Source organism: Lissotriton helveticus, chromosome 8 (genome assembly GCF_964261635.1).
Source record: "Lissotriton helveticus chromosome 8, aLisHel1.1, whole genome shotgun sequence".
NCBI lineage: Eukaryota > Metazoa > Chordata > Amphibia > Caudata > Salamandridae > Lissotriton > Lissotriton helveticus.
Window position 1 is genome coordinate 1485404759 of NC_136069.1, and position 25777 is coordinate 1485430535.

The following is a 25777-nucleotide window of genomic DNA, read 5'->3' on the forward strand; positions in this document are numbered from 1 at the left end:
TGAGAAAAAGCTCCCTTATGCAAAGGTGTGCCTCTATCTTTTATTATATTTTTTATGGATGTGTGGATCCGCAGAGGATCCACAAATTAACGATCCATATATCTGTAAATTCCACTTTCTTCATGTCATGACAGGAACACTTTATAAAAGTTAATTTCTCAATAACTACCAAAGAGATTTACACCAAACCAAGCAAAAGGCACTTCCTTAAGTAAATTTCAACATGTATTCTAAGATTGAGGAAATTCTTTTCAGTCATTTTTATATATTTTAGGGCAAACAACCATATGAGTTAAAATGGGAAATGTCACTTTTGGAATGCCCCTTTTGCCTGGCCCTACTTATTGAAATCTGCACAAATTTTGCCATGACGAACCAAAGTGGGTGAAATTTTCTATATTGGAAAAGTTGGGCTCAGATTCAAAATCATTTCACTTAAATGTTAGGCTTAATCAGGACTTGAGAGGTTATATTATTCTTCTGTAAAAAACATATTTAAAAAACATACGTTGTAAGGGGCACTACAAGTTTTATTAGTGGCTACTATGTGATCTTCCATCCGTCACTCCAAAATAAATTAACGTCTAGATATGCCATCTCTAATTGTAGAGCTGAAGCCTTCTGAACAGAACAGGGAAGTGCCTCTATTCAAGATATTTGTTGATCAGCAACCTGGCCAGTCCTTGAATAGTTTGGAAAACACTAACACTTGGATTTGATGAATCATAAATCATTGAACTTTGGATCTAAAATTCTTGAGGCTGACTTTGTTTTTTCCTATTAAATTTTTCCAGTAATGCAACAGGCCTATCTTACTAGAAAAATATAGCACTACATTGGAGGCTTGTGTTTTATGGTTAAAAACAGAGTCACGATTTTTCACTTTGGTTTATCCTTAAAGAGTATAACTGGGACGAGGGAGGAATGAGGAGGTAATGTGCTGATTACTTAAGGATAATCTTCATTGCATCACATATCCTTGCTTTTCCCAGTCCTTACTACCCTCCCATCCTCAAGATATTGTGACCTTGATTCTTTTTGCTTTGGGGTGGCAGGATGTGTTGTAGTATTCCTTCTACTTTTGTCTCCAAGTGAGAGTGTAAAATCGGGAAACAGAGGGCAGGACATGGGGAGTGGAGAGATTTAATTTTGTGATTGGTTAGTCTCCTGGTACCATGGGAGAGATTTGATCAAATCATTAAGTAAGTGCTGGTGATGGAGCAAGGACTAGTAGAAAAGAGACTTGCTCGGAAGCAATCCGCTCCTTTAACTCACTAACAAGTACTAAAAACTGTTTTGTGTAAAACGAATGCACACCACACCAACACGCGGGTTAGTGAAGCTTGCTTATTAGTTTACTAACAGTAATACTATAAAATAAGGATTAAAATGGCTTTAAACAGGAAATTCTCATTGCATATGCGTTAACTGCATCTATGCAGTATGACGAGTTGTCGCTTGAAGGGTAATTCTTGCGCATGAGCAGAAGGTAGTAATATGGAGTCTTGAAGACTTGCGCGTTTTGCATCTGCTTCCTTAAAACTATATCGAGTGATTTTACTAATGCGAACGTGGGGAAAGAATGAATAAATAAAAGGGAATAGAGTAGAGATGGGTGGTATACAGCAAAACCCTTTATTTTTTAAAGTAACATCTGTCTTTCTGACTTTATCACTAGTGAACATTTGGGCCTCTCTTGCATAACTGAAGTAAGCTGAAGCCATATGACTCTTCTGTACAACTGCGCAGGTCAACTGAGAGTGAGCCCGGGATGATGACACTGATCTGAACCGAAGCCAAGGTCACAAGATGACTGTGCCTGAACTTTGCCTGAGAACAGGCAGTGAAAAGTGCAAGCTGAATGGATCTACATGTTGGATTATTACAAATGTTGCAGATGAAATGTGAATGCGGGTGGGAAATAAAGATCATGAATAAAACTTAAGGGAATGGGTTTGTGAACTATGGTCTAACAGAATAAAGTGACATATTAGCAGGGTGTGATAATCTTCCCCCGTTGCTGGACCAATTCGATTTAGTATTTTCACGATATTGAAACATTAATGGGTGGTACATGCAGTACGAAAGGTATAATTGAGATAGCTTGAGTTAGTAAACAGACACACAATTCGGGATGCTGATGCTGATGAGGAACCGAATGCAGAACCTACTATCTTAACCTAATTAAGTTAGGAGAAGATCGCTGCAGAATCTCGAAGAGGAAGAGTGTTATAGGAGGGGTGCGATGCATGTCATCGATATTCTAGAGAGGTCATCTATCCTGTCCTGAAGTCTTGGTCGCCTGATCTATCCCGGGGGACCCTTACCAGCCCTTTGGCCAGGGGGTTGGTCTTCACACCATCCTTGGTAACTGTAATTTAATGCTATTTACAGATGTACTTTTCTCTCTGTCCTCTCCCTTTCTGAGCACTGATCATTGCATGAATCCCAAGTATATGTTTGATGATTTAATTGAATTTTCTCTCCTACGAATGACGATGAATGCACGGTGTATTTGCGATGGTTCACATGCGTTTTTTAAATTTAAAGATTTAAAACTTTCCAGAGTCTGTGGTTATTTATATCAGGTAAAGAATAAGTTAACTTATGTCATTTCACCATCAACTAGTTCAAGTAATGGTCCATCGACCAGAGGAAAGACATTTTTGGTCAGTGAAAGATTAGTCAGGGGTATTTAATAACTAATCTTGAAAACTGTGAAGAAAATTATAAAACGGACTCCAGCGGTTTACTCAACTAAGTGTGTGTGTTCATGGGCCCAGGTGAGTATATGGTAACCTTTCCGCTGCCTCACGTCGCCCATTGCCACTTGCAACCTGAACAAGCCTTGGGGAACTACGGAGCCTGCAGCTGACGCTGCCAGAAATCGTCCGCTTGTCTCCCGCTGACCGGCGCTCATTGATCAGCTGGAGCGAGGCAGCCGGTAGAGACGAGCGCGAGGCGGACCACAACCCCCAGAGTGCTGTGCGGTCTGCCGCGTTACTGCTCTGCGCCAGGAGGCGCTCAAAAGCGGCATCACCCCCATTGTGGAGGGGGAAACCTTTCCGCTGCCTCACGTCGCCCATTGCCACTTGCAACCTGAACAAGCCTTGGGGAACTACGGAGCCTGCAGCTGACGCTGCCAGAAATCGTCCGCTTGTCTCCCGCTGACCGGCGCTCATTGATCAGCTGGAGCGAGGCAGCCGGTAGAGACGAGCGCGAGGCGGACCACAACCCCCAGAGTGCTGTGCGGTCTGCCGCGTTACTACTCTGCGCCAGGAGGCGCTCAAAAGCGGCATCACCCCATTCTCGCGGGGCGCCCGGGGCTAAGCCCGGGCAAAGGGCGGGCCGTCTGTGGCCGTCCGGGGCCGGAGGCGGCCGGGCTGGGCACACCCTCTAACGTCGGACCTGCAATCTTTTTCAGGTATTTTACCACTGCGCTTGCCATTGAGAAGTGTCTGCATAGCCTGTCCATCATATATAAAACACCCCTCTGGAGTGTAGGGGTACTGCGGGTCTGCTGTGCACTTCTCATTACAAACATTACACCCATATTGGGTCGGCAATATGTTAGCGGTCGATTTGAACTCTTCGCCACCTTCAACTATTGGATTTAGCATACTGGGTCCTCTAGATAAATACTTTGGACAGGCGAAAAGGGATATAGACAGAGAAATAGAGATGGCAGAACGGAGAGCAGAGCGCCGCCTTTCTATCGAATTACTAAAACATAAACCCTTAGTACCCGTAATAATTGAGGTTCCTTGCCCACCAAAAAAAATAACGTTTCAACAGAGGGAGAGACAGACACAGACCCATTCAACATCAATGATATCCCCCTGATTTTTAAAGAAGGCCCACCTGAAACAATCCATAAGGAGCTCGCATGTTCCACCAATATCACCCAGATACTCATGGAACAGGATGATGTCATTGTTCTGCACTCCCCAATAGTACCGGATGTAGACGTGCCGCCTAGCACATGTCACTTTTCCCCCGCAGTCATTTTATCTATGGAGGAGGGGGCACAAGGGGACACACATACACAAATAGCTAATCCACCTGCAGGTAAAATAAAGAGCAAGAGAAGCTATGAAGTATGCCATTCACCACCAAGGAAAAAGAAGAGATACGCAGGGGGTAGAAAAAGGTCCATAAGTATAAAAACACCATCACTAACAAAGAACCCCCCAGATAAAATCAATAGGGCTGCTATGAAAGATGCACCAAGCAAGCCACAAGTGGAGTTGAGTGCACATGGAGGGCTTGTCGAGGACATTGAACAACTTCTAAGATCCTTTATGCTCCCTATTGTAGAGAGGAGCAAAAGGTTGGGGGAAATCATGGACCGTATCTTGGAAGCACAAACATCCAACGAAGTAGGACGAAGCAATTTGAAGGTTAATGGCCGATTAGAGACACAACCATTACAGAACAACGTGACCCACAGTAAGGACCAGCCTAAAAAAACCCTCACTCATAAGGAGAAATGCACTAAATCAGTGGATACACAGGCATCGCAGGAGGGAAAAACTAAGACTGTGCCCAAAAAGGCCCCCGCAGCTGCAGAAGTGAGGAGAACAAACTCACCACCACAAAACCAACACAAAGCAAAATATAAAGGAAATGTAGATCTACCCCCAGAGTCATTAAATTATGTTATTATTATGACTGGGGTCCCCAGGGTACTAGCGGGTAGCATAGAGCCAGATACCAGCTTAAAAAATAAAGTTATACATTGGTTGCGGACTAACAGACCACTCCCACCACACCTAAATGGGGATATTGTCTCTGTTAGACGCTGTGACTGGGTGGGGGTGAGACCAAAAGATATAGAAGGTGATGTGATCATCATAAACTTCAGGGATCACAGGGTGGTCAATCATATCTCTGACTGGTTTTCGGGAAGGCAGGAGGGGAGTGTGACCACCCGAAATTTGAGTTATTTTTAGCCTGAAGCTATGATGAAGCCCCGTGCCCACCTCCCAAAATGGGGTCACCCCAACTCCCACGCACCTGCTAACTATAGACAGCACCCCAGCCTAAGAAGGCATAGGTACAACGACCCTATTTTAGAGAAACAAGGGGACCCAAGGCGCAATAAGCTAAGGACCATGGGTAGGTACTATATTGTCAAGAACAGGGGTCCTTAGAGTAACAAACCAATGAAGGAAAAAATAAATATAAACCAAATGGAAATATATTTAGGGGAATTGTCCAGCCGGACGATTTATTTCCCTGATACAAAAATAATACTATAACCAATATAACACTGAGTGTGATAGAAGCGGGGCACCGTCCGGTGTCCGACTAACACACTGAAAGGACACACAACATACACAATAACAGGCAATAGCAAGACATCTGATTGGAGTAAGACATACACCAGACAATCTAAAGTATACACATATGCAAGAAAAATTATATACACATTTGATGCATTTAGTGTAATGTGTCGACGACGTTTCGAACCATACTTAATAAAGGTTCATCCTCAGGACAGAGGGTAATTACCTTAAAGTTACACATTTGCGAATATATCACAATAGTGTGGCACTCTGAAAGGAAAATTCCTTAAACTTGATAGTTTTGCTTAAAAGCAGATGCCAAAATAAATCGCAAAAGAGTGCCCTCGGTACTATGGTCCGAAAAAGATGGTCACGGTACCATGGTCTGGTAAAACAGGAAGCAAGGCCTCAATGGGGGTTCTTGCTTGCACCGGTGATCAGCGCGGCGTCTCCGTGCGTCCCGCATTGCACGGAGACGCCGCGCTGATCACCGGTGCAAGCAAGAACCCCCATTGAGGCCTTGCTTCCTGTTTTACCAGACCATGGTACCGTGACCATCTTTTTCGGACCATAGTACCGAGGGCACTCTTTTGCGATTTATTTTGGCATCTGCTTTTAAGCAAAACTATCAAGTTTAAGGAATTTTCCTTTCAGAGTGCCACACTATTGTGATATATTCGCAAATGTGTAACTTTAAGGCAATTACCCTCTGTCCTGAGGATGAACCTTTATTAAGTATGGTTCGAAACGTCGTCGACACATTACACTAAATGCATCAAATGTGTATATAATTTTTCTTGCATATGTGTATACTTTAGATTGTCTGGTGTATGTCTTACTCCAATCAGATGTCTTGCTATTGCCTGTTATTGTGTATGTTGTATGTCCTTTCAGTGTGTTAGTCGGACACCGGACGGTGCCCCGCTTCTATCACACTCAGTGTTATATTGGTTATAGTATTATTTTTGTATCAGGGAAATAAATCGTCCAGCTGGACAATTCCCCTAAATATATTTCCATTTAGTTTATATTTATTTTTTCCTTCATTGGTTTGTTACTCTAAGGACCCTTGTTCTTGACAATATAGGTACAACGACCCGCCATTCTCTACCTCGCCTTATTTTCCCAATAGATCTGATTATTGCCCTGACTATAATTATCATCCTACAAACCCAACTCATTACTGGAATATTCCCCTCCACAACCTCTTTGAACCACTCTCAGGTTTAGACCTAAATGATTGACTTGATAAACCAACAATTAAGTCAATCGGCAAACAGGGGAGGGAAAAGGACATTGTGTATAAGAGTCTCTTACCTGAACAGAGAGCAGGAAGTAAGAGGAATACAGTTACAGCCAGTGAAATAGGGTCGATTCATAATAGCAAAAAGGCAAATCATAGTATGGGTAAAGGCAATGTCATCTTAACAGATAGGGTAACAAGGAAGGATGCTGCGGTAAAACTGAATTTGAACACTGTAACCAAAGTCAAAAATTCAATTAAAACAAAAGATAGAAGTTTAAATGAACAACAAATAAGCGTAGTAACGTGGAATGTGTGTGGGATTGCTAATAAAGTGACAGAAACACTTTGGGGAGAGTTCGTTACCAACGTCGACATACTTTGTGTCCAGGAAACATGGGCTTTAACCGAAGTGCACATAGATGGTTTTAAAACTTTTCACGTCCCTGCAGTAGCCTCCAGCCATGGTAGGCACAGAGGGGGCCTATGTGTATATGTGTCCAATCGTTTCAATACCAGTACCAGCGTAGGCAGATCAATGTCACCCTATTTTCAATTGGTCACTATCCACTTAAATTGCAGAAATGTGTTGATAGTGGTTAATTTTTATAATAATATTGAAAAGGCACATTTCAGGGAAGAATTATTGAAAGTGGCAAAAGAAATGAGGGAGATAAAACCCTTAAAAGGGAAGGAATTAATCTGGGTTTGGGTAGGGGACTTTAATGTGAACATATGTACTATTGAAACATGTGGCTTTCAGGACTATGGGGAGGGTGAACATGGGGATAGCAGTCACTTTGAACATCATACTAAAGGGGAAATTTTAAATGACATTATGGCCAAGTTTGACCTAGGGTTTGCCAACAGGTTATGCTACCCTAAGGTTAAGTTCACCCCCACTTTTATGGCAAGGGGACTGCACTCAATTATAGATTTTATCATCCTACCAAATAGGTTTGGGAGCAGGGTGATGAACTTCGAAACCCTTACTATGGGCTTGAGTGATCACCTACCGTTGAGAATTCACCTTAACATACCGGGTATAAAAACAACCTCACTAACTGAGACCCTGGCATGGACCCAAAATTTAGTGGTCGCACGCCAAAATGATATTGCTTTAAAATGGAGCATGACGGACCCTGAAAAAATCTTACAAAAAATTGTGAAAGATGCCCTCCCTTCACTACTCGTGGTGTTTAGAGGATAATCCTACAAGTGGCGAAATATTGAAGGCATTTAACAATATCACGGGGACTATACAGGCTGTTCTGACCAGGAAGTGTCCAAGAAAGAACAATATTCCCAAGGGATGGTTTGACACCCAATGCACTAAGGCATACAAAGCCCTAAAAAAGGCCCTAAAAGAATCAATAAGGGATCATGATATGATTAGAACACTTAGAAAAGCATATAAAGTAGCAAGAGACCAAAGAAAGAAAGCAATTAAGGAAAAGGCTTGGCAAGACTTAATGGATGCAGCGGAAAGTAGAGACCCTAAGTCATTTTGGCAGGTAGTCAACTCACCATTCATTAACAACAAGGTGACAGCTAAAATGGAAATTGCTATTGATGAAAACTCTTGGGTGGAGTTTTTTTCTAAATTATATTGTAACGCCCAAAATGAGTCCCAAATACAGAGTAAGCACCACCGGATCTCAATAGAGTTTAAATTAGAGGAGGTCGAGGCAGCTATAAAGTCTACTCAGAATAATAAAACCCCGGGACCAGATGGGATCCCAAGTGATCTTTATAAAATAAACACAGATCTTTGGGCACCCGTCTGCCTACGAGTAATGGGGGCCTGCTGTGAAATAGGTTTTGTCAAAACTTGGGCAGAATCATTGATCATCCCAATATATAAAAAGGGGGATAGGGAAAGCCCATCAAATTACAGACCGATATCATTATTAGATACTATAGTGAAAATCGCAGGAGGGGTGGTCTTGACTAGACTCCAGGACTGGGCAGAAGAACATAACATTTTGACCCCAGTACAATATGGATTTCGGCTAGGGATGGGCACCGTGGAACAAGTGTTAAATTTTGTCCTACTACAGGGGAAATACACTAGAGCTAAAGAGGGATGCTTCTACGCAATCTTCGTCGACCTTTCGTCGGCGTTTGATTGTGTCATACACAATAAATTATGGACAATATTAGAGGAGATGAAAGTGGACCCATCGATTGTCCTCTTTTTGAGACAACTATACTCGAATGCTTCTGCCAGAGTAAGGTACGGGTTGGGGGGGAATGTACAGGGTCTTTCCGTATACAGAATGGGGTGAGGCAAGGATCTGTGCTGGCCCCATTCCTTTTCTCATTATATACTAACAGCTTGGAGAAGGAATTGGGTGCCAGCAACATTGATTCTCCTAAGGTCGGGAATAGGCAGATCAGCTCCCTTTTGTATGCGGACAACGCTGTGTTGATGGCAAGAACAATGGTTGGCGCCCGAAAAGTATTAAATAAATACGTAACTTACATGGAGGATAGGGGCCTCAAACTAAATGCCAAAAAGTCCTTTGTGATGGGATCTGGCAAAGGTGGAGCCAGATGTAAGCAACTCAACGTGGCAGGCACCCAATTACATGCCACCTAAACATTCCCATACCTAGGAGTCACAATCGAGGCTACAGGGGCTTGGGGTCCCGAGGTAAAAAATAGATCGTTAGCTTTTAAACGCTCGATCGTGGCTATAAAGCACTTTGCTAGCAAACTGGGCAGAAAACAACCAAAAATAATGCTCAGTATATATGTGGCCAAGTGTAGAAGTATCGCTCTGTACGGAGCAGGGATATGGGGATACCATGACGTGACTGTGCTCCAGATTATCGAAAATAACTTCTTTCGATACCTCCTGTCTCTTCCAAAAAGTATGTCAAATTATAACTGTCACATGGAATTAGGAATGGATCACCTGACGGATTTGATTAAAACCCAGCCAATTCTTCTTTGGAGGAGAATTTGGGCGACGCCAGAGTTGGGCCTAAACCGAGAAGTAATCAACGACTTCAAGGCACTAGCCAATGTAAAAAGAATCAAATGGCTTGAGTACGTGAGGAAAACCCTGATGGACATCGAAAGGCCAGAATGGTATCATAAACCTGAACTAATTGGGAAAATCCCTAAGAAAGCCTTAAAAAATTTATGTATGGAACATTTTAACATCTTAAGGCTTGGAAACGAAGTCAGTAAAAGATCCGTGCTCGACCATCAGCCGTTGCTGACTATTTTCAAAATACAACCATACTTAACTTTCGTTACTCTGGGATTTGAACGCTTTGTCCTGACTAGATTCAGGTTTAACATTTTCCACCACCTGGTCTCCTATCCGGAGAAAAATGACTGGAATAGAACTTTGCCCCCATGCCCATGTGACAATGTATCCACTCAGTCTACCTTCCATCTTGTACTATTTTGCAAACTATATAAAAAAGAGCGTGCTAGATGGTTGAAACAATATTTGAGAGGTGGGGCATGGAGGCAATGTAGGCCGGCTTATCTAAATCTCCATCAACTAGGAAACCCTCTATGTATTAGCTCTATGTCGATGTTTTTAAAAAGTGTGTTGAAATCACGGAATTTATTATGAATTTTTCAATTCTCGATTAATCACCCCAATCTGATTTAATATCTTTTTATAATTATTTATTATATGTATTCGTAATGTGTAATTTTTGTCTGAACTGCTTTTATGATTTTTAACAAAGGTGAAAATCGAATAAAGTACATTGAATTGAGTATATGGTATTGGAGAATCTGTTGTTGGTGCGCTGCTGGATCCGTTGGAAGCGGAAAGATAATCTGAGTGACGATGATTGCAGGATAACTTTCTCATCTTCAAGATTTCTTCATTTAAAAGCGGTGTCCACGTGATCAGAATAGGTGAATTCATTGGGAATTGCTTGCAACCAGCTCAAGCTTGAGAGTACTAGGCACAGTCAGTGATAATTTGGTCATTTTTTTACATGTTGATTCGGAGCTGCAGATCAGGTTCTTCACCATGCAGTCTTATCTGCAGTGATATTTGGAAAGGTCATCATTTATTTCACAAAAGTTGTAAAAACAGAAGCACTTGCATGAAACGACTAAATAACTTGCCAATGGCCTGGCTAGTTTGAAATATAAGGCTGTATACATAAAGGAAGAATAATTACATTTTAATCAGATAGCATATATCACCAACTTGGCTCATCCACAGAACAGAGGATGTAAATGCAAAACTGACAACAGTATTGCAAAGATGCATAACTCATTAAACAGGCTACACATCACCAAGGAACATACCAGCAAAAAATTAAAAATAAAATAGGGTCTTGATGCCTTGCACTATAAAGAAATTGCAAGGGATGAATTTATCTCACTGCTAAGGAGGTGCGTATATATTAACAATAACAATGCCTTGGAGCTTCCTATTGCCCTGCAAGTAAATTTTTTCAAGGGATACACGTTCTGTCAGGATTCCTGCCACAGCTCACTTCTCTTGACTATCACAATATACCAGCATAACTCATATCATTCCTCCCAACACTAATGAATGAACAAACTTCTTGTACCCTGACTTTTGACCATATTACATGCTGTTGGTAAGAGCTAGCTGTAGCTGGTGTTCCCGGGTTTGTTTGAAAAGGTTTAATAGCTTTTACAAATGTTTTACCATGCATATGCAAGGCATGTTTCAGGCGATATGGAAACATCGAGAAAAACCACCAGAATAAGCATCAAGCAACCTGCATAGATGACCTCAACAAGAACCTTCAGGACGACAGCCTCATCAAATTAATGACCTGCACCTGTTCCATGCTATAAGCAATTTGAAGTCGACCTTTGTGAACATTCTAAAGCACCTTTTAGAAGGCAGCCCCATCAAGTTACTTATCTGCATCTGTTCCTTGTTAGAAACAATTAGATGTGAACGTTATGAACATTTTAAAGCAGTCTTATTTAAAGACTGTCCATACCCCTCCCCTTCATTTAGCCTCTTCGCTTGCCACACACCAGTTTCCCAGCTTCCAGGACTCTGTCTTGCCAGCTCCATTGATCCTCCCACTTTGACCTCACTGCTAAGAATGTCTCGCATTAGTCTTGCACCTTGATGGAAAAAAGAACAAGAAGGAATGGAGCGACGCACTAACAGACTTGATTTTACTATGTGCTGAGCCCAGTTGCTGCAAACAATGGTAACCAGCGTTTTTGTTCAACTTGTACATACTGTTGGCAGTGCTCTGCCAGACAGAACTTGGGTGAAGCTAACCCTTTCCAAATTTGCTTGCGAGTTTGATGCTGAAATCATACTCACTACAGGTTTGATAATGTTGATAAAAGGAGCCTCTACGGATCATCTAAATGAAAACAAAACAACAAAACTAAAGGTTTGTTGATTGAGATTTGAAAAGCTTTCTTGAGGCGATACCTTAAGAGAGAGAGTTAATACTAGACTAGAGCCATAATGTTTGTTTGTGTTTAGGTACCACATCTGTTGGTACTTTTCATCAGACTGGTGTGCATGCCTGCTGCAGTGTTGCTGTTGAGTAGACGAGCCACAGCATCTTTGACTCTACACGGTCTCTCCATCCAAACCTCTTCCCCAGGGATTTGCAACCAGAGCAGTGTCTCTTCCTGTAAATCAAGAGCAAGTCTCTGGAACTAGCGTCGCCGTCCTATTGGAATCATCTGGGATCCAGGTAGGTGGCTTATGACATGTTCAACACCTCATGCTCAGAAAAATATGCTAACTCCATCGGAAAAGCCATTAAATTGAACAAAAGCAGTAGTGATATCTTACCTGGAATAATGCAATATTACCTCTGTGGTCGTTATAAAACAAAAAATACAATGGCTACAAAATATGCCCTAGAATCACTCCACCGGATCCCATGGAAGAAGATCAAATTTAAAATATTGTATGTTACACACAAAGTATACAGGGAGAGAGGGCAAAATTAATTTTAAAAGCTGGCAGGCAACATACCCTTGGCCAGCAACAAGACATTTTCCATATTCTTTTGGAAGAAGCACAGACAAAAACAACAGAAATCAAAGTGCTGCCTGTGAAACTACCTATAAATGTGCATCCAAAACCAACTTGACGTCCATCCTGCTCAAGAAGAAATATCCAACATATTTCTTTCACAGCAGAGGCCACCCACTCCTCCTGCCCTTTGGTGATGAGGTCGCATCAACTAACAAAGAGTTCATAGTTTACTTTGGCCTGTTCATGATGACATGGCCTGAAGGGTTATCTATCTTACCACTCCTTTACCACCTCTACTTTCCCTGGCTACTGGGCCTCATCGAGTCATTTACATGCAACAAGTATGATGAAGACACAGATATTACACTAAAACTTGAAGGAATTAGTCTCTTTAGTTCTTGATAACTATCTCCGATCCATCAACAATGGTGCGGAATAGTCACCTTAAACCGGACTCCTACAAAACTGAGATTGTATCTCAAGGAAAGTGAAATTACAACAAACCTTCAACTATCTGGGCCCAAGAAGTGGACCATCCACCAGCAAAATAACCTGAAGAAAAATAACCTGAAGAAATCTGGGAGTGATTGTGGACCAAGCCTCCCAGCAATCCCTCAAGCACCTTATACACCATGCAAACTCCTTGGCACATCTTTGCTATGTAGCAACATGCACTTGTATCTTTTTCTTTTCTCAAATAAAATAAAATGGTCTTCGCCCAAGGGCCTGCTATTCTTGTAAAGAAGTAACACTACTAAAGCTCGTACATTCACCAATAGGAACACATCATGCCAGCATTCCAAGTGCTTTATTGACTCCTTATTGCCAAATGCCCTGCCTTCAAAATACTCTGCATTGCCTACAGGAACATTAGTAAGAAGGTTGTATTCTTCATCCAAGTTCAGCTCCAGACACACAAAACGGGTGGGGGTGAGAGAGAAAAAGAAAAAAGAAAAAAGAAAAAAGAAAGAAGAAGGAAGAAGAAGAAACAACAAGAACAGATTACCTCCTCCATACAAGCTGAAAAAAACAATGTTAGAATTTCATTACAACAAATAAAATAAATGTTGTACTTGGAATTCGAAAGTAAATAAAAAGACAGGGCTCTTCCCGAAAAAATAATGCATGTTTGTAATGAACAATTAACATACTGTAGTGAAGAGGAAAAAAAGGAAGAGAGAAGGAGGACATCCGAATGTGGACCATAGTGGCCCAAGAGCGTATCACCACTCCTGGGTGGTAAGCATGACTGCATGCACAACTCTCTTGTTTTTTCCGCTCCAGACATAAAAGCTTCTAAAAGATGCAGCAATACGAGAGGCACAATCTGCTACTTATCACACATAACAACAAAAGCTTTCCTATGTAGGCTATACTTATATCCTATCCCTACCAAGAGGGGTTGTATTACAGGAAGTACCTCAGAAGCCCAACAGGCATGTGTACTCCCGGGCACTTTGGAATTACATAAGGGGCCGTAGACATTATGTGTCCCCTTCTGTAATACTGATCGCGCTTGCGCCACCTGTGCACTTGCGCTATCTCAAGAAGGCATTCCCTCATTTGCATAGGAGTGTGACCCCGGGGAAAGAGGGAATGTCTTTGCCCCTGAGCCTGCGATGTATTATGGACTTGGGTACAAAGGCAAAGAAGCTGTCAGGAGGCAAACTGAAAGTGCAACACAGCAAGGCAACACACTGTCAGTGCACGAGGGAGAGGGGGTCCCTTGGAGCCCCCAGACATCTTCTTGCAGGTGGGTGCAGTCACTCACTGCACCCGCCTTCATAGGGATATCTAATCTCTCTTCTGAGTGCAGGTGGGTTGTTGTTTGCACAGTGAAACACAGAGCAGCTTTGAAGTAGCCACTAAGAGCCTAATTATGATGTCTGCGGACTTAAGTCAGCTCTACACATAGCGGTCTGGCAACGCACGACCCGTAGGTCAGCGGTTCCAACTGCAGTATTATGATGTGACTGCCCAAAGGCGGTCGCAAACATCCATTTGTCAGTGGAAGCTTGTGCAGCGGGCAGAAAAGTCCTGTAGCACAAGCTTCCATTGACAAATGGATGTTTGTAAATATCCCTGCACCATGTGGCAAACACCACATGGTGCAAGGATGTTAAGGGGGGACACCTTGGACGCTGAGTAAAAGTTTACAGCGTGATGAGTAATAGGAACATTCCTGATATATTCTGATCGGGCAGTTACTGTGACGGGGTTAATAGCACTTAATGGCGATATATATGTGGAACATAACGGTTGTAGGATACAATTTGGGAATCTCCAGGTGCGTGTCTTAACGATAGATTTGGGTTGTAAGGCACTGTGATTGGAGCAGTAAACTGGAACAGTGGGGTTATTAAGTAAGAGAGAACAATTACAGGATTTAAATATGGAGTCTCGTGGTGCTTGTACAAACGATAGAGTAAGAGGGCGTTTAATAGAGACATAATCGTGTAAACGCTCTGCCCTTGGATTCCAAAGCTAGTATGGAGAAAGTGAGCATACTTATTTTGTTTGTATTGGGGCCAAAGAATTGGAGCTAAATATGACGATGAGCACATATGATTTAAGTACAAGTAAGTAAATAATATTGGGTTTTAACTGAATATTTTTATCATGATAGATGGAACATATTATGGCTCCACAAAAAGGGTGTATTCAGAGGACTGGAAATTGACACAAGACGTGCACGATTGGGTGCGGAGATTAAAAAGTGAAATTTACATTAAGGTAAGATTCAGGAACATTTGATTACCCTTATCTATAACTATTAGTGTGTGAACAGGATTAACAATGAAGAGTTATATGTATGGCTGTGGAACATTGTGTTACACAAAGGAATAGAATTTGATTGATCTACACTACGTGACTTTTATTGATTGGGAACTCTATAATACAAGAACATTCACTGTAGAAGAGTGCTGATTGCACAGAGGATGAGAGTAACTAAAACATGATGTGCGCTGGTATATTTTGATAAAGTTAGATCTGTTTCACTTACTGTGGATGCAGAGTTTGACGCCCTAGGTAGATCGGCGTTGGACACCAAGGTTGCACTCAATATTTGATTTATTTCTACTGTTAATAATTAATATAATATTTTTTTTAACTTTTTATTAACTTTGCAGAAAACAGTGGTGATTGTCACAATCAGACAGTTCAAGACATACAATTGTACCTTAGGACCCAAACCTAAAAGGATTGCGTTCGTTTGATATTACTCATTACAGTTCATCATTATACATTCAACAATAGTGGTTCGTCAACCCCGGTAGTCTGGAGGGGTTCGCAAATGTGGCCCCTGTATTCATTTCTACTGTTGCTGAACTAATATACTAAGGAGACACTTTGATGTGCAGGTCGTTAAAGGCATATCCACTTTGCTTTATATGTTGTATACATTATGTGTTTCTCCTCTCTACTCTTTTTGAAACTCTACACCTGCAGCCATTTCCTAGTGTACTCGCCAGCAGCACCGTAATTCTAGGACTTCCAGTTCTCTTTCAACGCCTCAAAAAATCCCAGCATTCATAGTAATACTGTACCAAAGCCAATGCCTGAAACCGGTTTGGGAACACATTGGGACCGGCTTCAATCGAGTTTTAACTCCTAGTTCTAGTCCTGCAGCTGAAGAGCTAGTTAAAAACACCCAGGAGATAAACTGCTTACTTTAGACGCCTGTGCTGTCAGAGGGAGCCAAGTTTACGTTGAAGCCTCAATGCAGCGATGGAACAGGTGCAGCCAGTTAGTGCAAGAACACACAACGCACCTGCTGGATTGGGGATGCAGGAAGAGTGCATCAGTGCAACGAGCACTGCGATACGATAGTGACATCTAAAATATTCCAACCAGAGAGTGTATTAACATTTCCCAAAGCATAATTGTGCACACGTTCAGTCTTTTCCGAAACCGGACACGTTTCTGGGATGTAGTTTTACAATTCGGCGGATAAAGAAAACGCAAACAGCAGCGAAGTTGTTAACTTACCGATGAGGACGCCCAGAAGGAAACAGGCCACGGCTCCAATGATGGCGACACACCAGACGCGGCGGGTGTTGCTGCGAGCCATTTGTACGGTGCTCCAGTCCCCGTCCTCGCCAGCTCCGGCGCCCCTGCACAAGCACAAAAGGTTAGAATGGTTCGGAGTCCTGACGGCAGATTCATTTAGGTCTTTTCAGGTAAATACGAGCTCCCTGGCGCCATCTGCTGGTGAAGTGTCGAAATAAAAAGCAGGGGGGCTCTTATGCAAATAGAGGCAGTGAGTGTGGCGGCTGGTCAAAGGCGTGGCTGAACGGACAAAAAAGTTTAATAACTTTTCGCAGGCTTTCACGTTCAGGTAGATAACTACATTTAAAATAATACATGCAAGTTACGTTGATGAGTGGGAAACGCACTATGTACATTACGAAACCTCTATTAATGCACTGCAGAGGTCTGTGTCTGTAACCATAGCATACATGCCAACATTTTAGGACAGGGAAGTGGGAAGTTTTGAAAGAAAACTCGGGAGAATGTAATTCATTTTAACGCCACTTTTGGCTGGAAAATCTGGAGGCTCCCACCAGAATCGGGTATATTGGCACGTCTGCAATAGAGCCACAAAATTAAATCCTGGTTGGTGCAATGGAGAATAGTGACTTGCGTACGTTTAGTGCTATGAGATCCAAGTCTGTGACAGAAAGCACTGTGAATATGTAAGTAAATATTTTAAAGTAAAAGATAGCCTGCTACAAAATATGCAAAAAAGGTTTAAGATAAAAAAGAGCTTCCAAAATAGAGATTTAATTACATCCCAAACTATACATAATGTAGTTTATTTTTATAGCTGTCCTTTAAAAGCACACAGTTCACAGTTCAGCTGATACCTCCCTTGCAATTCCGCAAAAAAATAACCTATCTGTTTTAACAAAAAGCTTCAAGTGATTCCATTAACTAAAGCCAATATCGGCTCCTGAGAACCCTTTCTTTACATTTGAAGAGTCGCTAGTTGTGTGCATTTACATTTCTTTCAGGCAGCAGACACCCTGGCAAGACCGTTTGTTTAGGTGTCTGCCCCTCCCTCGGTTTCACAGACACTAGACACCCTGTTTTACACTTCAGTTGAACCACGAATTTAGGTTGCCTTTTCACAAAAAGTAGGACAACTGTTGTTCTTGAATTAAAAACGCACGGGCACGTGGAGCCCCTCAGATCTCGCCCATTTCGACCACTATGCCAGGCTCAAGTTTTCTCTGCTTGTCGTGAAACTGTCATTGCTGTAATAAATACATCGGAACTGTGAGCATTTTAACCTGCCAGGTAGTGCAACTGCCCCCTGGTGTCAGAGACTGAATCGTGCAGTCAATCAGTTTGTAGGAAAAGCCAAGACACAACGCGATAATCTAATCTTAACTAATTACTAACACAATGGCTCACATGTTTTCTGACATAGTGAAAGGAACTTCCCCAGACAAGATAAATGCGAAAACATCGTTAGCCGGGTCCATCGTGGTTAACTAGTCATCCATTGCCACACACAACATAATTAACTTGGCCAATCAGTGCCTTACAGCAGAAATGTATTTTCCTAGGTTCATGTTCTCTCTCAGCACTTTTCTACTTGGCTGAGCTCAATCTCCTGGTTACTCCTCAGTTAGTTGGAGGAGGCAGGATTTTACAGTGCCTACAGACCGTTTACAGTGCCCTACACAGATGCCATCATCATCAGGGCTTTATGTGTATTTAAAAAACTAGGGGGGCCTCTCAAAGGGGCGTGGCCGATGTAATTAAGGGCGTGGCTTAACAGTACACCAGGTAAAAATCTGCTCTTAGCATAGTGTGCCACCCGAATGGTATTTTGCTGTTTCTGTCATTCAATACATATATATATATATATATATTTATATTCGGTAAGCACAGACGTCAGAAACAAGTTAGTATCTTGAATGACGAGGCAGGACCCATAGATAGTGCAGGTTTTCAATTTATTGTTTGACCCAACACCAGTCCGATATATATATAATACAAGAAACATTACACCTACAAGAAGTCAGGGCTATTGGCTTTGCCAATGGTTGTTAGTTGTAAAAGATAAATTAGCAACAACTATGGGTGCGTTGAATAGACTATGAAAAATTCATCAGTTTGAAATGATGAGACTGTGAAAGAACTATAGTGAGTCTCTTTGAAGTTACCTCAAAGGCAGTGAAGGGTGGTACCGCTGCAGAGTTGAGATTTGTTTTTTTCACCCTGTTACGGCGGGATTTCTGATCTATTTCTATAGGTCTAGATCCCAACTCAGGTCGACTGAACCGTTGATACCTGTCATAGAGTAAAAGGCAATCCACTACTAGGTCAATCAATTAAGGACTTACACCACTCTAAAGAACCACTTACTACGAATAAGTTTTAAAAGTTTATTATAAAGCCAAAGTTAACTGGAGATACAAGCATCTGAAAATAAGGTTCAAAAGATATACTGGTATCAATACAAACATACATTTTCTAAATGCTCTTAGTCGGCAGAAGAATATCACCAAAACCAATTAAAAAATCATCAGAGTTGCAAGAATAGACACAAGCTGTAGCTTATGAGTCATTTACAAAAAGGAAGAAAATCCAGATTGGACTGTCCCTACACTAGACTAAGTGACATCCCTACTTAGTAAAATCTTAACCTAAAAAGGTGTCAGCCGTGGTGACTTCCAAAGAAGATCACTCACTTCCCTTAGTCTTCGTTGTAAATCGGTGTCTCGCAGTTAAACTATCTGCCTACCCATCCGCTCTCTTAGGTTCCTCAGACCATCTGCCCTAACTCCACCCAGGGGTGCTGTGCCTAATACAAAAATCACATTTACAATAGAAACGCCCTTTAGAGACGCCCCTCACGTGGTGTCAGTTCTGGCATTTTCCATGCTGATACTCCTCTGGGCCCATCATTAGCGTTGACCTTGCTTCTCAGGCTCTTCTCCGGCAGGACGGTACCCCCCAGGAAATTCCTGAAGCCTCTTCCAGGCCTGTGCCTGGCTCTCTTAACAAAACCCTATTCATCACTCTCTTGATTGTAACCTCCTCGCACCTGCAAACAAACACTTGTACAGTGGGCCCCAAATTCCGGCCTCCACCATATCTTCTAAGTCGTAAACCATCGAGCAGGCTCCGCAATTTATGCTTAACATGACATTTCTCTAACTAACACATACAGATCAAAAGAAATGAACTTATCTATTCAGGCCTATTAGAATTACATGAAACGGGCCTGTGCACTCTGTAAACCTTTAATTTCTTAGTCTAGACAGTATTCTAACTTATTACACACAATGGTTATATAAAACACTTCTATAAAACATATATTTCAGTTCTATGATCAATAATACTTTGAATTATAACAACATTAAAATCCATATCAAGTGAAAGTATAACAACACCTTTCATTCTCTGTGAACTGCCATGTGGCCTACACATTTCTACGTTTATCAGTATTACTTTCTCCTCTCCAACAGCCACATAACATGGTATTTCAACATTATTATAACATCTTTACACACTTCTACATTAGCTTTTCACACTGATATATGCATTCTATTTTAATTAAACACTCTTATGTATTTTCACTCTATAAATTCGACACTCATGTATTTCTTTACTAAACTAATGCAACGTGCTTGTAAATATGGTGCAGTTCTAATTCTTCTCGATTTGCGCTCTATCAGTTCCCCCCTTTGATGACTTTTAGTAGTCATCACCATCACAACACCATCCCTGAGGTATGACCTAAATCAAACTGAACTCGTTGCAGTACTCTCTCGTTTCATCATCTCTAGAGCCCTCAGACTCCTGTACTGATTATCCTGCATCGTAGCTAATCTCCTTTCCTGCTCTCTCATGGATCTCTGCAACCTATTTGATCTATACCATTGGTACAGCCGCACCAATCCCCACAAAGTGATTATACAAACCACTATTATGATGATAGGTTTCAGTATGTACCAAATGAAACCCTTTCCTAGGTTGGCAAACCAACCTCCAACTTTACCCATTCCATGACCTACTTTTTCCCACACATTTACCTGTGTCAAATCCTCAATCTCATGATGAATTTCAGTGATGTTCCGTATATACTTTTCTAGAGGTTTTGAATTGTCTGGAATGTAAGTACAACATTCCTGAACCTTCAAAGCCTTACAGACTCCTCCCTCTTTGGCTAACAGAACGTCTAGAGCAAGTCGGTTCTGAAGAACCATTGCTCTTATCGACTGCATCTCTCCCTCCACCACCATTAATGATCTAGCAGTACTGGCGGACAACCTATCTACAACTGTTGCCAATCTTCTAATCTTGACATCATTCAGTGCTATCCCTAAAAGAGGAAACATAGCACCAAATACGTCTCCAACTACCTCCTCATCGCTTACATCCCTTCTTCCTCTAGCTTGAGTTCTTCCTTCTATAATTTCTAGATCCTTAGCATGGTATATTTTGGGGAAGACAATTGCTAAGTAACATGATCCATACCAATTATCCGGTAGTTTCACGTATGCATTTCTTCCACAAACAAAATATACATTCGGGATCACCTGCATTCCTTTCAAGAAATCCTTGGTATAATATTCTAAATGGAAAGCATGTTCACAATTTACTTCTCCCACAAACACATTCTCATCATAGGTTTTACCCCTATATATACACAGTTTCCCTTTTTTCTCTCGATCTAAAGCTATTGGACCATTACTACCCTTTCTTTGGTGTGACCTTTCTTCCTCTGTCCAATCTGTTTTCCATTGGCCTGAAGCTTTTAAGATCTTCTGTCTCCTGTACCGATCATCCACCTGCCCTATAAACCTTTTCTCAATTTCTGACACTTTACAAGTCAAATTATTTCTTCGGGCATGTGAAGTATCTAACGTTTTCCAAGGAATGAAAAATTTCTTTAGTCTATCTTCACTCTTATGATAATCCCACTTGTTCATGTGCTTGTAGTTTGGAACTTCTGTTAAAACAGCATCAAAATTTGAAAAATAATATTCAAAACCATCACGTTCATAAAATATACTAAGCAACAAACTACATGTGATTCCATAAGTCAATGGAAGATGATGATATCTAATACCTTCGTCTACAGAGGCTGGCAATTGCATACACACGTAGCAATCTTTAGCCTCCATAGCATCAATATATTCATAAAGCAATTTAGCATATGCATTTGATTTGAAATTTCCCTGTGATTCATCCACATGCAACCTACGAGTCTCTGCTGCTAGTAAAGCTTTATCTTTCTCTGTATTGTCCCCCCTTTGACCAGCAGTAGTAGGTTTCTGTATCGATACAATTGTTGCTTCCTTTGTTGCCTTCTCTTCATTTTCATGTCCCACTACATATGATATAGTAACTACTAAAACTATAAGGAAAATTACTCCCACTAAAAGTGTGCCTACTATGCATTTTGTCCTGCGGTTTGGGTTGCCAGCCTCCATGATCTCAAGACAGTGTAGTTCTGATTTTCTTTCACAACACAAAGTCTCTTTTCTTTGCTTATTCAGTCTCTCCGAACCACATCTGGAAGCTGATAATCCCTTCCGCAAGATCAGTCTTTGAGTTCTAAAGCAAAAGACAACCCTAGCCCTTCTCCGTCCACTAAATGGGAATCCCTAAATTTCTTCTTCTTCCACTTGGCGCTAGGTTATCTTTCAATCTATTTATTTACAAAGTCTTTAACAATCTGGAATCAGACGGGTTCCAGCGGTTCTAATCACGTATTCTAATATCTCCAAACGAAGGGTGATCTCCTCATGCGTTGGCCTCGTTGAACAAAAAGTCGGAAATTCTATTCTGTTTAAAACCATGTCTCTTATCCCGCTCAGATAAGGAGGATTGGGGATAGTGAGTGTCAGCAACCCTTCGACCTCCACTCCGGGTATCACCAACACTATTTCCACTGTTATGATTGGGTCAGTACTGGTCAATGTCACTTCCCTCACCCTCCCAGATCTCCGTGCACTGGACACCTGCAGCTAGGTAGGTCCACTTAGGAGTAGCGTATCTTCTGCAGGGCACTCGCACCCTCCTCGATCTTCTCGGACCTTCCTGTTCCTGTCTTTGTGCACCTTCGTCCAGATCCGAGTCTTCAGATATAGGAGCAAGAGTTCTCTCTGGAGTTGGCTTCAAGCTCGGCCTCGTCTTTCTTTCAGGCCAACTAGCTTCTCCACGCCTTGTTCTCCTATTTCTTGTCCTCACACTCGGTTCTTGATCACTCTTGTCTTGATCTGTGTCTGAGCCGTATTCACAGCAACTTTCTCCTTCGGTGGCAACTTCAGTTTCACTGTCGTCCTGTCTTTCTTCTTCTGGATCTGTAGCACTCCCAACTTCTTCCGACACCCCCACAGCTTGACTGATCCCCTCTAGTGGTTCGCCGTCCACAGCTGGATTTTCATCTGTGAGAGGAGCTGTTTCTTCTAAGGGTGCTGGAACTCTTCGAGTATGGGAAGCATGAATCCAGTTTGGCAGCCCTCCACACTTTACAGCCGTATTCGTTGTCAAGATTATTTGGTAGGGCCCCTTCCAACGCACATCTAGGCAGTTCTTCCGCACGTGCTTCTTGACAAGCACCCAATCACCAGGGCACAAGTCGTGACATAGGTCTCTTGAAGATGGAACTTCAGCAGCCTGCACCTGAAGAGACACAGAATGAATGACGTCAGAAAGTCCCTTGCAATAATCCAAGATCAGGTCATCTGTAATATTCAACAACGCTGTAGTTGGAACAGACGGAAGTCTCATTGCCCTCCCCATTAAAACCTCATGTGGAGAGAGACCTGTCCTCCTGTCTGGTGTGCTACGCATACTCATGAGTACCAAGGGCAGAGCATCAGGCCAGCTTAAGGACGTCGATGAACATACTTTGGCTATTCGGGATTTTAGAGTTCCGTTTATCTGCTCCACGATACCTGAAGCCTCTGGTCGATAGCTACAGTGCAACTTCTGATCAATGTTCAATGCAGAGCAAAGCATCTTCACAACTTCGCTGTTGAAATGAGTTCCTCTGTCTGATTCCAAAGAGGTCGGCACCCCAAAGCGCGGGATCAACTCCCTAAGCAACAACTTTGCTACTGTGAGTGTGTCGCACCTGCGTGTAGGGTATGCTTCGACCCATCTGGAAAATATACATACAACCACCAGAACATACCTGAGGCGGTTGCTTTTTGGCATCTCAATAAAGTCTAATTGCATTCTGTTGAAAGGCCCCCCAGACCTCCCAATGTGACTCATTGTAACTGGTGTTCTTTTCCCTACATTCAATTGCTGGCATGTGACACACCTCCGACACACTGCTTCTGCTGCTATCCTAAACCTAGGATTATACCAAGTCTGCCTAAATAACCTCAGCATGGCATCCCTTCCTAAGTGTACTGGACCATGTATCTGTCGTGCCATTGGACTCACTAGTTCATCAGGTAATACTGCCCTTCCATCTGCTGAAACCCACAAATCCATTTCACCTTTCACACAACCTGCTGTTTCCCATGCCTTTTTCTCAGAATCAGGTGCTTTCTCTTGCAGGTCTTTTAAATCATCCCAAGTATCAACTGTCTCTAGCATCATGTTTAACTCTGTCTTTTCCTGAGTCCCTCCTACTTCCACCTCTGTGAAAGAATATCCTTGCTCCGCGCAGTAGCGGGCAACTTCGTCTGCATATCGATTACCTTGTGACACAAAATCTGTATTTTTGGTGTGGGCTGCACATTTAACGATCGCAATTGCTGCTGGACCTTGTAATGCTTCTAACAACAGTCGCACAAATTCCCCATTTCGAATAGGCGAACCAGAGGAGGTCGTGTAACCTCTCTGAGACCACAATTGCCCATAATCATGAACTACACCGAAACCATATTGGCTATCGGTATAAATGGTGACTCTAATTTTGCTACCTGCTAAACAGGCACATGTCAATGCAATGATTTCGGCTACCTGAGCGGAGTGTACTCCTTCCAGGCAAGCGGCTTCCACAACTCCAGTAATGGTGCAAACAGCATAAGCTGCTCTCAACCGACCAGTATTGTCTCTTAAACATGAGCCATCAACAAAGAAAATTTCATCAGGGTCAGTCAACGGCTCATCCACAATATCTGGTCTTGGCTTGGTGCATAGTTCAGTCACATCAAGGCAATCGTGATATTCACATTCTTCGCCTTCTATATCATTAGGAAGTGGCATCAATGTAGCAGGATTCAAAACAGAGCACCTCTTAATGGTCACGTTCTCCGCAGCAAGAATAACTTGCTCGTATGCGCGTGAGCCTATTACTGGTTAAGTGCTGTGTCTTGGTCCTGGTCATTAACAGTTCTACAGAATGAGGTACATACACCACTAATTGGTGTCCCATAACAATATTTTCACACCTTTCAATGCTGACACCTGTTGCAGTAACGGATTTGAGACATCCGGGCAACGCTGCGGCTACCGGATCTAAAGTAGCCGAAAAGTATGCAACTGGTCTACGGGCATTTCCATGAGTTTGTACTAAAACTGACAAAGCACAACCCTCTCTTTCGCAGCAGTAAAGTGAAAATGGTTTTTCGTAATCAGGCATCCCCAAAGCTGGAGCACGGCACAAGTCCTCTCTCAGCTGTAGGAACGACATCAAACAATCCTTGTCCCATGGTACCGGATCACTCACCTCCTTGTGCGTCAGTTTTTGTAAGGGTTTTGCTTTCAGGGAAAAGTTTGCTATCCACTGTCGGCAATAACCAACCATTCCTAGGAACATCCTGACTTCTCTCTGTGTCGTAGGCGCATTCATCTTCATTATCGCCTCTATCCTATCTGGTGACACCTTGCGCTTTCCTTTTTCTATCCGGTGACCCAAGTACTGTACTTCTGTCAGACAGTACTGCAATTTGCTCGGAGATACTTTATGCCCATTTTCACCTACGTGGTTCAGCAAGGCGATGGTATCAATCTTACAAGCTTCTTCCGTTCCTGACGCAACAAGTAGGTCGTCTATGTACTGGACCAGAACCGAGTTCTGTGGCAGTACTAGACTTTCAAGGTTTTTCTTCAATAGCTGGTTGAAAATTGATGGGCTTTCTGTATACCCTTGTGGGATACGACACCATGTTAAGACACGATTTTCCAGCTTAAAAGCGAAAAGATACTGGCTTTCCTCATCTAATGGAATTGAAAAGAAAGCCTGACAAAGATCTATCACGGTGAACCACTCAGCTTGGAATGGTATCTGAAACAATTTCACTGATGGATTCGGTACCACTGGACAACATGAAACAACTATGT

The 25777-nt window shown here is 42.2% G+C and overlaps 1 protein-coding gene across 3 annotated transcripts in view; it reads right to left on the reverse strand.

Moving 5' to 3' along the window:
- The window catches only part of LOC144773424 (N-acetylated-alpha-linked acidic dipeptidase 2-like), a 776499-nt gene that overhangs the window by 627066 nt on the left and 123656 nt on the right, over positions 1-25777 (reverse strand). For all 3 annotated transcript variants that reach the window (XM_078658418.1, XM_078658416.1, XM_078658417.1), the window contains exon 3: positions 16499-16623. In XM_078658418.1, coding sequence (XP_078514544.1) covers positions 16499-16623 — 125 coding nt within the window. The remainder of the gene's footprint in view (positions 1-16498; positions 16624-25777) is intronic.